We start from the raw sequence: 15,305 nt of genomic DNA on the forward strand, positions 1-15,305 counted from the left end.
CAACCCTGGTGCCCGTCTCTGGGTGAGGGGACTAGACGGGGCGGCGTGCTAACTCTCTGCGGTTGCTCTCTCCCTCTCCAGCATGATATCGAAAGACCAGTTCGAGAAGAAGAAGAACGACACGTTGGATCCCGAGCCGTAAGTAACCCCTCGCTGTGCCTGACCTGGGGATGAGATGATATAAAGTGCTCTCTTGTTCTGAACGGTGGAGCCATTCGTAACACCCTGAAATGTGCTCATATAAATTGGTATTCTCCGTCACTTCACGCTCCCCTGGATCGTGTCTTGCGTGTTTCGGTGTTTGTGTGGGATTGTGTGGAAGGATATTGGTGTTCTCCTGTACGCACCAGTATGATCCAAAACTGCCGGGCCCTGAAAGTTCTGCCTGGGCTGCGGCCCTGAGCTCGATCAGACAGACGGCCTGTGAACGCGTCTCTCTCTAACCCGTGTGGAGAACCCTCTAGGGTCTGCCTGAGTCGGGCCGATTCCTGCAGTACAGCACCACCTGCTGTACTGACACAGAACATCTCCACGCTGCTGTTCCACTGAGATGATGTATCGCTGAAACCGCTGAAGACGAACGAGATGTGCAGTGTAGCCGTCTCACTGTCGCAGCCCGTTTCCCTGAGATTTATGTGCTTCTCAGTGGGACTGTATTCTGAAATCCCACTTTCCCAGAAGAGCAGCACTGCGGGCCTGCTGGCAGCTACAGGAATTACGCTGTGCACAGACCCCTCCGTCTGATCTGAAGTTGCGCCCTGCCATATTAAGACAGGCTCAATATTAGTATTTCAGTTTAACTTAAATTAACTGCCCTTCTTGTGTTCATAATTATCTTTGTCTTGTAACAGCAGGGTATTTTAATAGTCTGTCTTCAACTTTGAAAACTATTCCCTCTCTCTCTCTCTCTCCACAGTTTTGTTGAATGTAAAGACTGTGGACGCAAAATGCACCAGATCTGTGTACTACATTATGATGTCATCTGGCCCTCTGGGTAAGTCACTTCACCACTGTCACCAAACTGTCATTTAATGAGATTCAACTGCTAATTGGTTAACTGTTTTTCTCAGCTTCGTCTGTGACAACTGTCTGAAGAAGACGGGTAAATCGCGAAAGGAGAACAAGTTCGCTGCTAAAAGTAAGTCATCCGATTTTGTTTCTCTCTCTCTGGATCGCGTGTCTGTCTTCCTCCTGAGCGTCAACAGAAATCAGTCCTTCAACGGGCGTTTCCTATCGCAGCCGCTTTCAGCTGGGTGGGGGGTCTGCTTGTGTCCGCAGGGCTGCAGACCACCAGGCTGGGCATGTACATCGAGGACCGCGTGAACAAGTACTTGAAGAGACAGAACCACCCCGAGGCCGGCGAGGTGTTCGTGCGGGTGGTGGCCAGCTCGGACAAGACTGTGGAAGTCAAGCCCGGAATGAAATCCCGGTACGGTGCCCTCGTCTCCCATGTGTGCTGGGGGTAGATTAGGCCTGAAAAATTATACCTCTGAGTGACACGAGGGGAGAGTGTGATTTAATGGGGATATTGATGTCCAGAACGGGTGCGTTACTATTGATGACTACTGAAGAGTGAACCGGGTCGCTGGCGCGTGTCGGGCTCTGACGGCTCTGCTTATCCTGCAGGTTTGTGGACATGGGGGAGATGGCCGAGAGCTTCCCCTACAGAACCAAAGCACTTTTTGCCTTCGAGGAGATCGACGGGGTGGACGTGTGTTTCTTCGGCATGCACGTGCAGGAGTACGGGTCCGAGTGCACCTTCCCCAACACCAGGTATGGGGGTCCGGTCCCGGGGTCCGCTGGGAAGGGGGGGGGGGGCACGTCTTGGAATGCGTCTGAACCGCCTGAACCCGTGTCTTCTCCTCCTCCACAGGCGCGTGTACATATCTTACCTCGACAGTATTCATTTCTTCAAACCGCGGAGTCTGCGGACGGCCGTCTATCATGAGATCTTGATCGGGTATCTGGAGTATGTCAAGAAACTCGGGTAGGTGGCAGTGGCGCCTCGCGGGGGGCGGACGTCCTGCACTCTGGTGGGGGTCTCGTCGGCTTTAATGATGCAGTTTGTTTTGGGTTTGGTTTTGGGTCAACCCACTGTTTCTGTATCCTACAATGAGGAGGTTTTGACCCGGGTGTGTCCCTCTGCAGGTACGTGACTGGTCATATCTGGGCCTGCCCCCCCAGCGAAGGGGACGACTATATCTTCCACTGTCACCCTCCCGATCAGAAGATCCCCAAACCCAAGAGACTGCAGGAATGGTACCGGAAGATGCTGGACAAGGCCTTTGCCGAGAGGATCATTCATGACTACAAAGTGAGTTGGTCGGTCGATTTTTTTTAAAACTGCAGGATTTTTAAAAAGCCCCCTAACCCTTGGCGCCGACACGTCCACCTGTCCGTCGCCTGGCCCGGCCCGGCCTGGCCCGGTCCCTCGCTAACGTGAGCCTTTGCCGTCTCCCGCCAGGACATCTTCAAACAAGCCACGGAGGACCGGCTGACCAGCGCCAACGAGCTGCCCTACTTCGAGGGCGACTTCTGGCCTAACGTGCTGGAGGAGAGCATCAAGGAGCTGGAGCAGGAGGAGGAGGAGCGCAAGAAAGAGGAGAACACGGCCTCTTGCGAGACCCCTGAGGTGAGCATCCCCCCTGTCCCCCCGCCCCCGGCTCGCCGGAGGAGATCGGGGCATTCTCTCCCTCCGCGTCCCGGGCCTCACCTGGCCTCACCTGGCCTCGGATGTTTAAGTTTCATGTTTTCTTCCAGGGGAACCAGAGCGACAGCAAAAACGCCAAGAAGAAGAACAACAAGAAGACCAACAAGAATAAGAGCAGCGTGAGTCGGGCCAACAAGAAGAAGCCCGGGATGCCCAACGTGTCCAATGACCTGTCCCAGAAGCTGTACGCCACCATGGAGAAGCACAAAGAGGTGGGTTTGGGTTTGCTTTTCCAACTCGCTCTCCTCCAGCTGTGAAGCGCTCCATGATTTACTGAATTCACCCATCTCCCCACCAGGTGTTTTTTGTGATCCACCTCCACTCGGGTCCAGTGGTCAACACACTGCCCCCCATCATGGACCCCGACCCCATGCTGACCTGCGACCTGATGGACGGCCGCGACGCCTTCCTGACGCTGGCGCGGGACAAGCACTGGGAGTTCTCCTCGCTGCGCCGCTCCAAGTGGTCCACGATGTGCATGCTGGTGGAGCTGCACAACCAGGGCCAGGACCGCTTCGTGTACACCTGCAACGAGTGCAAGCACCACGTGGAGACGCGCTGGCACTGCACCGTGTGCGAGGTGAGCGCTGGGGCGCCGCGGGCCTGGGTGTGTTTCATCGAGGTGCTGCCGGGTGGCACCAGGGTGTTCCTGGTTCACAGCGGTTACAGTGACCAGTTAGAGGCCGTGTTCAGGGAGAAGCGCAGCCTCGGGAACTCTCCTGACGGCAGGAGCAGATATGCATCTAGAGTTTTGACTCCAGCCTTGTTCTCACGGTGTAGTTTGGATGTTTGTCTCACTGGACAGACTAGTGGAGAACAGAGTGACGTGCTTATTCAGATTAACGGTCTTCTATGTAACAAGCTTTTTATCTGACTGACCTGTCCTTCTGTCCGTCCGCAGGACTACGACCTATGTGTCAACTGCTACAACACTAAGGGCCACGAGCACACCATGGTCAAGTGGGGCCTGGGGCTGGATGACGAGAGCAATGGCCAGGGTGGCGAGGCGTCCAAGAGCCCGCAGGAGAGCCGGCGCCTGAGCATCCAGCGTTGCATCCAGTCCCTGGTGCACGCCTGCCAGTGCCGCAACGCCAACTGCTCGCTGCCGTCCTGCCAGAAGATGAAGCGCGTGGTGCAGCACACCAAGGGCTGCAAGCGCAAGACCAACGGCGGCTGCCCGGTGTGCAAGCAGCTGATTGCGCTGTGCTGTTACCACGCCAAGCACTGCCAGGAGAACAAGTGCCCCGTGCCCTTCTGCCTCAACATCAAGCACAAGCTCCGGCAGCAGCAGCTGCAGCACCGGCTCCAGCAGGCCCAGATGATGCGCCGCCGCATGGCCACCATGCAGGGCCGGGCGATGCCCCCCAGCCTGCCGTCCCCGCCTACCTCAGCCACACCGGGCACCCCCACGGGCCACCAGCAGCCCGGCACCCCCCAGACGCCCCAGCCCGCCTCCGCACCCCCCCAGCCGCAGACGCCCAGCGCCGGCGTCATGACCCCCGCCTTCCCCACCCCTCCCCGGGGCGGCCAGCCCCCCGCCGCCGCCTCCCAGGGAAAGCCAGGCACCCAGGCCTCGCCCCTGCAGCAGCAGCCGCCTCCCCAGCAGCAGCAACCCCCTCCACAGCAACAACAGCCCCTACCCCCGCCCCAGCAGCAGCAGCCCCCGGCGGCCGCGGTGGAGATAGCGCGGCAGATTGAGCGTGTGGCGCAGCAGCAGGTGTTCCGGAGCAACATGAATGGCATTCCGGGGGCCCAGGCGCGCATGGTGGGGCCCCTGCAGAGCCCCATCCAGATGGGGACGTCCCGAGTGGCCCCGGTCATGCCCCCCATGCAGCCAGGACAGTGGGCCCCCCAGGCACACCCGCACTCAGCACAGCAGGTGCCCCCCCAGACGGCCATCCCTCCCCAGCAACAGCAGGTGCCCCAGCCACCCCAGCAGGCCCCTCCCATGCAGCGGCCCATGATGCCCCAGCAGCCGGGCCCCAGGATGCCCGGGGTGATGCCCCCTCAGGGCCCCTCGCAGCCCCCCCAGCAGCAGGCCCCGCCCCGAGGGCCCGGCAACGTCCACTCCACCGCGCTGCAGGACCTGCTGCGCACGCTCAAGTCCCCCAGCTCGCAGCAGCAGCAGCAGCAGGTGCTCAACATCCTCAAGTCCAACCCGCAGCTCATGGCCGCCTTCATCAAGCAACGCACGGCCCGGTACCAGGCCAGCCAGCCGCAGCAGCAGCAGCAGCCCCCGCCCGTCATGCACGGGGGGCAGCCCGGCATGCAGAACCTGGCCCCCATGCAGGCGGGCGCCGTGCAGAGACCGGGCATGGCCCCCCAGCAGCCCCCGCAGGCAGCACCGCAGAGCATGAGCGCCATGGCGGGGCAGCAGCTGATGAACCCAGGGCACAACCCCAGCCTGCAGATCCGGGAGATGTACCGCAGGCAGCTGCTCGCCCAGCAGCACCAGCAGCAGCAGCAGCAGCAGCAGCAGCAGCAGCAGGGCGCGATGCCCGCGGCGCATGGCCAGTTCCCGCAGGCGCAGCCCTCGCCTGCCTCCTACTCGCAGCGCATGCAGCAGCACATGGCCATGCAGGGGGGCGGGGGCTCCATGGGGCAGCTGCCCTCCATGGCGCAGATGGGGCAGCCGGGGATGGGCCTGGATGGGGCGCAGAGCCTCCTGCACCAGCGCATGCTCCAGCAGCAGCAACAGCAGCAGGCCGTGCTGAAGCAGCAGATGGGCTCCCCGGCCCAGCCGGGCCCGATGAGCCCCCAGCCGCACATGCTCCCCGGCCAGCCCCAGGGGCCGCACCTCCCCGGCCAGCAGATGGCCACGTCCCTCAGCAACCAGGTGCGCTCTCCGGCCCCCGTGCAGTCGCCCTGCCCCCCGTCGCAGCCGCCACATTCCAGCCCCTCGCCGCGGATACAGCCCCAGCCCTCGCCCCACCACGCCTCCCCGCAGACCGGCTCCCCCCACCCCGGCCTGGCCGCGCCCATGCCGGGCTCCATGGAGCAGGGACACCTGGGCGCGGCGGAGCAGAGCGCCATGCTGCCGCAGCTCAACACGCCGGGCCGCGGCGGCCTGCCCAGTGACTTGAGTCTGGTGGGGGACACGACGGGAGACACGCTAGAGAAGTTTGTGGAGGGATTGTAGCATTTTGAGACGAAACACGGCGGCGCTGTGGGCTGTTTCACATGAACTTTTTGTACTGACATGTAAAAAGTTTAAAGAGAAAAAAAAAAAAAAAATTCTAGGGAAATTAAAACGTTTCCTAAACCAAGGGACTGCTATTTCTTCCTATAAGTCGAGGGATTTAAAAAATGCTGTTTAAAGAAAAAATAAATTACAAAGAATATATTTTTTGGTTCAGATCAGATAAGAATTAAATGCTTCTGGTCGTGTGTGTTTTTGTTTTGTTTTTCTTTTCAGTTTTTTTTTTTTTTGTTTTCCTTCGGTATGGACTCATGCCTTTTTTTAATGGAAATTTACAAAATAAGAAACTATTTCATTATATTATTCATATTTTTTATTTTGTACCTTACAAACTTTAAAGCATTTCTGTGTTGGAAGACTGTAAAATAATCTGTCTGGGAATTTGGCCAGGTCTCTGTTTGTTTTGTTTCCTCTTCCTGGCTCCTGCATTCTGATGTATCGATTTTCAAAGGATGCGCTTCAGGCAGAACTTCTCGTTTGTTATGTTTTTTTTCTTTTCTAATTGTGAATTCTGTGCGGGAGATTTAAGTATTTGTTTGTATAGATAGGAACTAGACTATTGCGCACACATTCTCTCACACACACACAGACACACACACATCTTACTGGCCTGAAACCAGAATTTTCTGTCTTGCAGATGTAGAAATTGTTGCTTTGTTTCTCCTTTGATCTCTGAAATTAGTTCTGAAGAAAAGATTGATCCCGAAAAATTACCGGGGAGGTGATCGCTGTTTTAACTGCTGATTTTAAATGGAGACGACAAGTTGTGCGACCTGCCCTCATTCCTCTCACACGAAACTTGAACTGAGGGCCAACTGTTCTCTGCAGTAAATCATGCAAGTTATCAAATTACTATAAATATAAGGAAAATTCAAATCACTGTATAAACTGGTTAAAATAACTCATTTCTTACTTATATACCATATTGTTAAATAAACTGTGTGCAACAGACCAATGGCGTGTGGCTTGGTGCTCTGGGGTGGAGAGGCTGTGGGGTCTGTAGGGAAAAGGCGGAGATTGCCTTCAGCGCACGTAGCATCGAGGCGGCCGCCGCTTAAAGTGCCCGACTTGCCTTAAGAGTACGCTCAGGTGGGTTTCAATCTGGTCACTTTATTTTTACATCTCTGCAACACAGTCGTATCATCTCAGAGGTGGTTAATGCCGCAGAACCAAAGAGGGACGTCGCATTGCGTTTAAAACAGCCCCAGCCCTGGTCCTCGGTGGCCAGCCGGCGTCCTGCGGGAGATTTCCAGTGTTATAGATGGCTAATCATGCTGACCAGGACCAACTGGGCCATTAATCAGTCCATTTGAAGTCCACAGGCTTTTGAAATGAAAACCAGAAGCCCTTGTCTCTCCAGGACCAGGGTTGGACTCTTCTGTTATGAGTACCAGTGCACTCCACTCACAACGTGCCCCAGGGGAGCATGGGAATCGCCACGTTCTAAATGACGTACGTTGTAACCTTTAAACATTTAATTTACTCACCCTGTGTACATTTTTTCTGCCTGTACTGGAAAACTGATTAATTTTGAAAAGGAATGAGTCAGACAGTCAGACATTCCCCACTGAAGGCCGTGGTGTTCAGTCGAGGCCTGTCCTTTCCGAACGCTCGAGTGGAGGGCGCTTGTTTCATTTATTCAATTCGAAATCGAGAATATCTGGCGTTCAGCAACACAACAGGGAGCTTTATTTTGTGTCCTTAACGAAGTACAACCCGAGACACAGTGCCATGGGACGGGCCTGGGGCCGGTGGCGGGAGAGTGAAATGTCGTAAGATGGGTGTGTGCAGCTGCGGAGCTGAGCCTTGGTGGGTCACTAGGCAGCTCGGGCAGCGGTGGTAGGCTGGCAGTGATGCTCAGTTCAGTGCACTGGACTGCGGCCCACCGCCCTGCTGGTGCCTGGCGAGACGGGCTTCGAATCCCTGCCGCCACATTGCCCGCGGACCCGCAGGTGTTTGAAAGCTGAATAAAGAAACTGACACGCAGCACAGTATCTGAAAGTGTCCTGTGGCTGCAGCCCTCGGTACAGCATGTTTAAAATCGCACCTTTGTCACCCAGCTCATGTTTCTGAAGGCAGACGGGTGGTTTATGTTTCTCACGTTTGCGATCGTAATGCGACCGTTGGATCTTCGCGGAGCGGTTTTATGCACTGTTAGTGGCTTGGATTACATGCTTGTGCCTGATCCAGACATTAAGGTAATGTAAAAAATGTTTACCAGCTGATTTGCTAAATACTGTACAGTTAATTAAAGTGTATGAATAATTTATACCTGTGAATGGATATGATTGATGTTTGTCTTGTTACTGTGTAGACTCTTGCCTTGTGGTTAGAGGGATGCATTACAGGCCAGGCAGCTATTGTGACACAGAATGGCTGTCTGTTTGCATTTCCTAGAACTGGACATTCATCCTTTCACTCTGGGATTTCCCGCTAAGGACACTTGATGCCCATTATCAGGGCTGGGGGGCGACTGGAGCATAACGCAGACCGGGAATTCCCCGTGACGTAGCACACACGTCTAGGAGGAAGTGGTGGCGTTTGCAGCACTGAAACGGGCAAGGCTGGCACAGACGCCTCTGAATACCAGCCAGTTCATGTAAACTCTTTAAACGTGCCCCGCGGTGCCATGTTCGGGTTTTGCTCCCTGTGGGAAACCAGTAAAGCTAACCTGAGCAAAGCCAGATCTGTGCTGTATGCTCAATCATGTAAAACACAGCTCTACAGCGCAAGTGTATTCTGTAATACAATTCAAGATGGAGACGCAATCTAGTCAGATAGTCGCAGTGCTGTTGGTCAATTGAGGGGGGTGGGCCAGTCCAGCTTTTCTAGAATATTCTCTTGTGCAACAGCTACGATAGAGTGACTTAACCAAATCAATGTGATTGGGTCCCCCGGTTTAGTGTGACGTACAGCGTAGTATGGATCTACACACCAGAAGGGATTCAATGACCTTGACGGTTGGCAGCGGAGCTGCCAGCTCTCAAAGTCACCGGGGGAGGTCCTTCAGGCCGGGCGAAACACTGGCGTTTCCCGGCGCCGCAGACGTGCCCGCATGGCCGGGGTTTTTATTATTTATTTATTTAAATGAGCCATCTTGCGTGTGGGGTCCGTCGGGCTGCATCAGGCATCGCTGTGGTCGCCGCAGTGACGTCATTCGGAAGCGCCCGGCGACCGTAAACACGCTGTTTGCGCTAGCGAGGTCAAAACTGGAGAGAGAGAGAGCAAGATGTCTCGGTACCTGTCTCTGATGCGGTGTGTGCTGGGAGCCTCGCAGCGCAGTGACCTGCGGCTCCTGCTGCCGGCCGGGCGAGTGTGCGGACATCGGCCTCTCGCTGCGGCGCTCAGCAGTGCGAGCTATGCGGGAGGTAAGTGATACACTGACAGGGAGCAGCGCCGCAGAAAACAGGCATTGGCTGGCATGAGTTGGCACAGTGTGCAATGGCAGATGACCAGCAATATTATTCTATGATTTGGCTGATGATGACTCTATCCAATGCAAATTAACAGAAGTTCCTAGAATCGCACAGAATTACCCAAGTGCAACACCCCCACCGCCACTCCCGACACCCCGAGCTCTTGCGTGATTTCGCAGCTGTCTGAGCCGTGCCCATGTCTGTGTCTCTGACCTGAGCTGCTCCGTTTGCCCCCAGGGAGGCGTGCGGTGCGGGGCAGTGTGGGCGAGGGGCGGGCCCCCGGTGGCTGTTGCTCCCGTCCTCCTCTGCCCAGCCTGGCCCTGGCACGTCGAGCACACAGCACCCAGACAGCGGAGAGCAGCGAGGAGGAGCCCCTGCACACCATCATCAGCGACACGGAGAACGTCAAAGGTGAGGGGGCGCCCAGGTTCATGTGTGCTCCAGACTCGGTTTGCGTGTGTGACCTTCAGCCGGGTGACACCCCCGTTTATGTACCAGCCACAGTGGGTCATGGTTTGTTCTGCACCTGTCGTCCTCAGGCTCCTTCTCCAAGCATGAGTTCCAGGCTGAAACCAAGAAGCTGCTGGACATCGTGGCCAGGTCTCTGTACTCCGAGAAGGAGGTGAGTGAGGCCCTGTGTTCATGAGGCCGTCTCTCCCGCGGAGCGGGGCACTCGGGCGCTTGATGCCGTGGTCTGGGCAGTGCATGAGACTCCCTGCCCCAAGCTCAGTCTGTGGTTGTTGGACAACAGCCTGGCGCTCTCTCTCTCTCTCTCTCTCTCTCTCTCTCTCTCTCTCTCTCTCTCTCTCACACACTCTCTCACACACTCTCTCACACTCTGATATGATTTCTCCCTCACTGTCCTTCTCTCTGCTTGGATTGTCTGTGTGGATCCTGGCTCAGTATCTGTCAGTCTTCATACGTGTATTTCTCTCTCACATCCATGACCTGGTTATATCCCCTGGTTGCCAGTGCAGCGCAGTGTTGGAGTTGAGCGTGATCTGACCGTGTCCTCGTGTCCCTGCGCAGGTGTTCATCCGGGAGCTGATCTCCAACGGCAGCGATGCTCTGGAGAAGCTGCGGCACAGGCTGGTGTCGGCAGGCGGGGAGACCCTGCCCATGGAGATCCACCTGCAGACCGACACTGCTAAGGGCACCTTCACCATCCAGGTACGGCACACCTGAGGAGTCCGGCGGGGCCGTTTGAGAGTCGCAGCTCTGGGCAGAGCCTCCCCTCGTGTCTCTGTCTGGTTTAAAACAAAGCCCTGACACACGAGCACAGTTCTGAGGGACAGGGTCTGTGGTCTTGATACATTCCGATGGGTAAATGCTCGAATAGAAGGATTTTCTTCTGCCACCTGGTGGCTGGAAGTGGTGCTGCAGCCCTGGCTGTGGTTCAAGTCAGTCTATTGGTATTGAACGTGTCCCACAGCAGTGCGCCCTTCGTCCTTCGAATTACACCGCACTGCCCTTGCAGCTGGTTCCATGGCATTCATGAAAATCCAGACCCTCTGTGGCGCTGACCCATGCTGCTCTCTCCTCAGGACACTGGCATTGGCATGGGCAGAGAGGAACTGGTCTCCAATCTGGGCACCATCGCTCGCTCAGGCTCCAAGGTAGGTGTATCTGTCTGTTGGTTAGTGGTGAGGGGTCCAGTATTGGTGCTCACCCCTGGACCTGTGAGCTCATGGGAAGCAGTTTCGTGTTACACTTGCCTTCTCCCTGTGTGGCCCACAGGGGCCTCTCTTTGATAAATAACGTTAAAGAGACCAAATTAAATTTCTGGTGACTTGGAGGCTGGATAATGACCCGCGCTGCTGAGGATTGCTTCGGCCCAGAGTCGCTCGCCACGGACTCGTTGAAGGAGGGATGTCTGTGAAGGGCAGACAGTCGGACCGTGTGCAGCCCGGTCTCTAAACACCTCCGTCTCTCTCCCTCTCCCTCTCTTGCTCCTCTCATATCGCAGGCCTTCCTGGAGGCCCTTCAGAGCCAGGCCGACGCCAGCGGCAAGATCATCGGGCAGTTTGGTGTCGGCTTCTACTCGTCCTTCATGGTGGCAGACAAGGTGGAGGTGTTCTCTCAGTCTGCAGAGCCAGACAGCCCGGCATACAAGTGGTCCTCCGACGGGTGGGTGAGAGGGAGAGGGAGGGAGAGGGAGAGGGAGAGCAGAAGACTGTGAAAGCAACTGCTAGTCTAATGACTAGAAAAAATAAAATGACACTAGCCTAGCAGTGAAGCGGCCTGTGTGAGCTCCAGGTGTGCTCGGCCTGTGTCTGACTGTGTGTTTCCTGCAGCTCAGGGCTGTTCGAGGTGGCCGAGGCCAGCGGCGTCAGACAGGGAACCAAGATCGTCCTGCACCTGAAAGACGACTGCAAGGAGTTCGCCTCCGAGGACAGAGTCAAAGGTAAGGGTCTCGGGAGGGGCTGATGCCCACCGCACACCGCCACAGCTGAGACGGACCCGGCTCCGGCCTGACCGAGGCCTCAAACAGGCCACAGACTCCTGGGCGGCACTGGGGGTTTCTGTAGAGTTTCTGACTGTCTCCTCCCCTGTTGTTCCAGACGTTGTCACCAAGTACAGCAACTTCGTCAGCTTCCCCATCTTCCTGAACGGCCGGCGGCTCAACACCCTGCAGGCCCTGTGGACCATGGACCCCCGGGAGATCAGCGACTGGCAGCACGAGGAGTTCTACCGCTACGTGGCGCAGGCGCACGACAAGCCCCGCTACACCCTGCACTACCGCACCGACGCGCCGCTCAACATCCGCAGCATCTTCTACGTCCCGGAGCAGGTGAGGGAGGCATGAGAGAGCGAGGGCGTGGGGACAGAGAGAGGGGCGATGAGAGAGACGCCCAGCTCCCCCTGTCCTGCACTAACTCTCGTGTCTGCGTCTCCGTGCAGAAGCCCTCGATGTTCGACGTGAGCCGGGAGCTGGGCTCCAGCGTGGCGCTGTACAGCCGCAAGGTGCTGATCCAGACCAAGGCCGCCGATATCCTGCCCAAGTGGCTGCGCTTTCTGCGAGGTGAGAAACCCCCCCCCGGCCGTCTCCCGGCACTGCGGCTCTTCAGTCCCCTAGACGTCGTCCTGGCGTCTCCGCTTCACCGTCGCTCTCATGGCATTGAGCTGATGTACAATGAGGCCGAGTCTGGGGGTGTCTCACCCTGTCAGGTGGAGGGTTTTGAGATGCGTGTGCGGTGGTGGGCGTGTGGGTCGCAGTGAGGCCGTGTTGATGTGCTGAGGCTGTGCTGTGCTGTTCTCTGTGCAGGCGTGGTGGACAGTGAGGACATCCCCTTGAATCTCAGCAGAGAGCTCCTGCAGGAGAGCGCCCTTATCAGGTGAGGAGGAGGAGCAGCATGCTGAAACACAGCACAACTCAACACCATGTATACAGCAGTCTCCCCTGCCGGAGCTGTATGTCTGTGACTGCATGCTGTCCTTACTGCCTCTCTCTCTCTCTCAGGAAGCTGAGTGAGGTTCTGCAGAAGCGGGTGATCAAGTTCCTGGTGGATCAGAGCAAGAAGGAACCCGAGAAATACGCCAAGTTCTTCGAGGATTACGGTCTGTTCGTGAGGGAGGGCATCGTCACCACGGCCGAGCAGGATGTCAGGGTGAGCCCTCCCCCGGCGCTGTACGCTCCTTCTCTGCCCACGCACCTTGCTGGGTTGTGCGTTTGTGCAGTGAGTGCCGGCTCTCTGTGACCCCCTTCCTCCCCTCTCCTCTCTCCCTGTCCGCAGGAGGACATCGGCCGGCTGCTGCGGTTCGAGTCATCGGCGCTGCCCGCAGGGCAGCAGACCAGCCTGCAGGAGTACGCCAGCCGCATGAAGGCCGGCACGCGCCACATCTACTACCTGTGCGCCCCCAGCCGGCACCTGGCCGAGCACTCACCCTACTTCGAGGCCATGCGGCAGAAGGACATGGAGGTGAGCTGAGCCGAGATCCGTGGCCTTTAAAATGAAACCTCACTGATACAGGAACGCAGTTAACGGTGCTGGAGTCCAGGGATTCGGTGTGGATCTGGTCCGTGGTACGGTCTTCTCCCCAGCAGTGTCCGGTGATGTCATACGATCCCTCTGCCCCCCAGGTGCTGTTCTGTTTCGAGCAGTTCGACGAGCTCACCATGCTGCACCTGCGCGAGTTCGACAAGAAGAAGCTCATCTCTGTGGAGACGGACATCGTGGTCGACCACTACAAGGAGGAGAAATACGAGGACAGCAAGCCAGGTACCGCTGGCGCACACGCGCCTTCACGCCTACACCATAACACACACACAACATAGCACACTGACACACTCACACACCTTAACGCACACACTGACACCCTGACATACTTGAACAAATTGATGCACTCTGACACACACACACTAACGCACGCGCACTTTGGGAACTGGCACGTTGTTTTCGTGACGAGGAATGCAGTGTAACCCTCTTGCCCCTCCAGCCTCAGAGCGCCTGTCGGAGCAGCAGTCTGAGGAGCTGATGGCCTGGATGAGGAACGTCTTGGGGCAGCGAGTCACCAACATCAAGGTACGGCAGCAGCCGGAGCCCCCCCACACTACAGCTCATTGGTCACGAAGACATTATCTCCCTCACCCATCACTGTCACCCATCATACCTGCTCTTCCACTGTCTGATTTGCCCTGCCCTTCTCCCCTCTCTGGCCCCAGCAGTATCCAGTGATGTAATACAATCTCTCTGCCACCCTCCCCCCCGCCCAGGTGACGCCCCGTCTGGACACCCACCCGGCCATGATCACGGTGCTGGAGATGGGTGCGGCTCGGCACTTCCTGCGCACGCAGCAGCTGGCCAGGAGCAGCGAGGAGCACGCCCAGATCCTGCAGCCCACGCTGGAGATCAACGCAGGGTGAGGCCCGGGGGAGTCGGGGACACCACAGACACCCGGCCCAGATACCCGGGCGTCAGGCTGATGACTTCGGTGTTGGTGAGGACCCTGCCCAGCGCCGCCCGCACAGCTGACCTCCTCTCTCTCTCTCCACAGGCACGACCTCATCAAGAAGCTCAATGAGCTGAGGGACTCCAACGCCGATCTGGCCCAGCTGCTGCTCGAGCAGGTAGGACGGGCTGAGGGCTGGGGGGCTGACCGGGGTGGGGGGTGTCAGACCGGACACTGGGCTCGGTCTGGCCACTGGTTGCGGTGTGGGTGTGCCGTGTTGCGGCGGCGCTCAGCTCTCCCGTCTCTCACTCTCTGTGCAGATCTACGACAACGCCATGATCGCGGCCGGCCTGAACGACGACCCCCGGCCCATGATCGGCCGCCTCAACGACCTGCTGACCCGAGCCCTGGAGAAACACTGACCGCGGGACGGGCACCGCCCCCCCATGCCGACCAAGAGGACTGGCGAACACTGCGACTCAGACTTTGAACTGCTGCCACGGGGCATCTCACCACAGTTGACCTCTGACCTCTATGGCAGAGGTCCATGCGAGTGACGTGCTCATCTCCCCGCAGGACTGAATACCAGGAACTGACGAGATCTCTACTACGCAGACGACCTCTATTGGCATCCCCATTGCATCGCATTGTTACAGAAGTGTGTCTGTTATTTTTTACTTTGCATTGCGAGTCTGAAGGAGAGAAACAGATCCACGGCACTGCAGCATTTAACAGCGCTTCAACTCGAGCAACGCAGCTGCCCTTCTGTGTGGAGCATCTCTCGAGTTTTACTCGTCTACAACATGTATAACGTATCCGTCCTGTTAGACACATCTAGCTGTTGTGGTGAAATCAGACGCCCCCGACCTTTACACTCGGTGACGGAGAGAAGCTCATATAGACGGTTAAATGTGAATGTTAAATGTACGGGAGTTCAGATTGTGAAATTCCTGTCTTCTCACAGATTGGCTCTGACCTCGTTGTCAAACAAATTACAATAAATTATTACAGTTGTTTTTCTGGTTCACAGTCTTGTGTCGAGGAGAAAGTGTCATTTACGTGAATAAATCCTTAAAACGATGATAAACAC

The 15,305-nt window shown here is 56.9% G+C and overlaps 2 protein-coding genes across 4 annotated transcripts in view; both read left to right on the top strand.

Moving 5' to 3' along the window:
• The window catches only part of crebbpa (CREB binding lysine acetyltransferase a), a 39,590-nt gene extending 32,730 nt beyond the window's left edge, over positions 1-6,860 (top strand). For all 3 annotated transcript variants that reach the window (XM_066689857.1, XM_066689856.1, XM_066689855.1), the window contains 11 exons: positions 82-138; positions 917-994; positions 1,071-1,138; positions 1,279-1,429; positions 1,627-1,773; positions 1,874-1,987; positions 2,149-2,314; positions 2,465-2,632; positions 2,761-2,922; positions 3,009-3,290; positions 3,612-6,860. In XM_066689857.1, coding sequence (XP_066545954.1) covers positions 82-138; positions 917-994; positions 1,071-1,138; positions 1,279-1,429; positions 1,627-1,773; positions 1,874-1,987; positions 2,149-2,314; positions 2,465-2,632; positions 2,761-2,922; positions 3,009-3,290; positions 3,612-5,849 — 3,631 coding nt within the window. In that variant the 3' untranslated portion in view covers positions 5,850-6,860. The remainder of the gene's footprint in view (positions 1-81; positions 139-916; positions 995-1,070; positions 1,139-1,278; positions 1,430-1,626; positions 1,774-1,873; positions 1,988-2,148; positions 2,315-2,464; positions 2,633-2,760; positions 2,923-3,008; positions 3,291-3,611) is intronic.
• A 2,074-nt stretch (positions 6,861-8,934) lies between these two features.
• trap1 (TNF receptor-associated protein 1) lies at positions 8,935-15,242 on the top strand. The gene is made up of 17 exons (XM_066689268.1): positions 8,935-9,277; positions 9,563-9,736; positions 9,865-9,947; positions 10,355-10,495; positions 10,870-10,941; positions 11,292-11,452; positions 11,620-11,729; positions 11,887-12,116; positions 12,227-12,347; positions 12,591-12,660; positions 12,786-12,933; positions 13,060-13,245; positions 13,407-13,545; positions 13,763-13,848; positions 14,040-14,185; positions 14,321-14,393; positions 14,536-15,242. Exons 1-17 carry the CDS (start codon positions 9,139-9,141, stop codon positions 14,635-14,637), a joined length of 2,181 nt encoding a protein of 726 aa, XP_066545365.1. The 5' UTR covers positions 8,935-9,138; the 3' UTR covers positions 14,638-15,242.
• Positions 15,243-15,305: the final 63 nt, after the last annotated feature.

The sequence above is a fragment of the Amia ocellicauda genome, chromosome 17 (assembly GCF_036373705.1).
Source record: "Amia ocellicauda isolate fAmiCal2 chromosome 17, fAmiCal2.hap1, whole genome shotgun sequence".
Taxonomy (NCBI): Eukaryota; Metazoa; Chordata; class Actinopteri; order Amiiformes; family Amiidae; genus Amia; species Amia ocellicauda.

What these genes read in the sequence shown, in the direction of transcription:
- trap1 (XM_066689268.1), top strand. Translation starts at nt 9,139, where the DNA reads ATGTCTCGGTACCTGTCTCTGATGCGGTGTGTGCTGGGAGCCTCGCAG. An exon ending in GTGGCTGCGCTTTCTGCGAG is followed by an intron (nt 12,348 to 12,590) that starts GTGAGAAACCCC and finishes TTCTCTGTGCAG; the next exon opens with GCGTGGTGGACAGTGAGGAC. An exon ending in AGCGAGTCACCAACATCAAG is followed by an intron (nt 13,849 to 14,039) that starts GTACGGCAGCAG and finishes CCCCCCGCCCAG; the next exon opens with GTGACGCCCCGTCTGGACAC.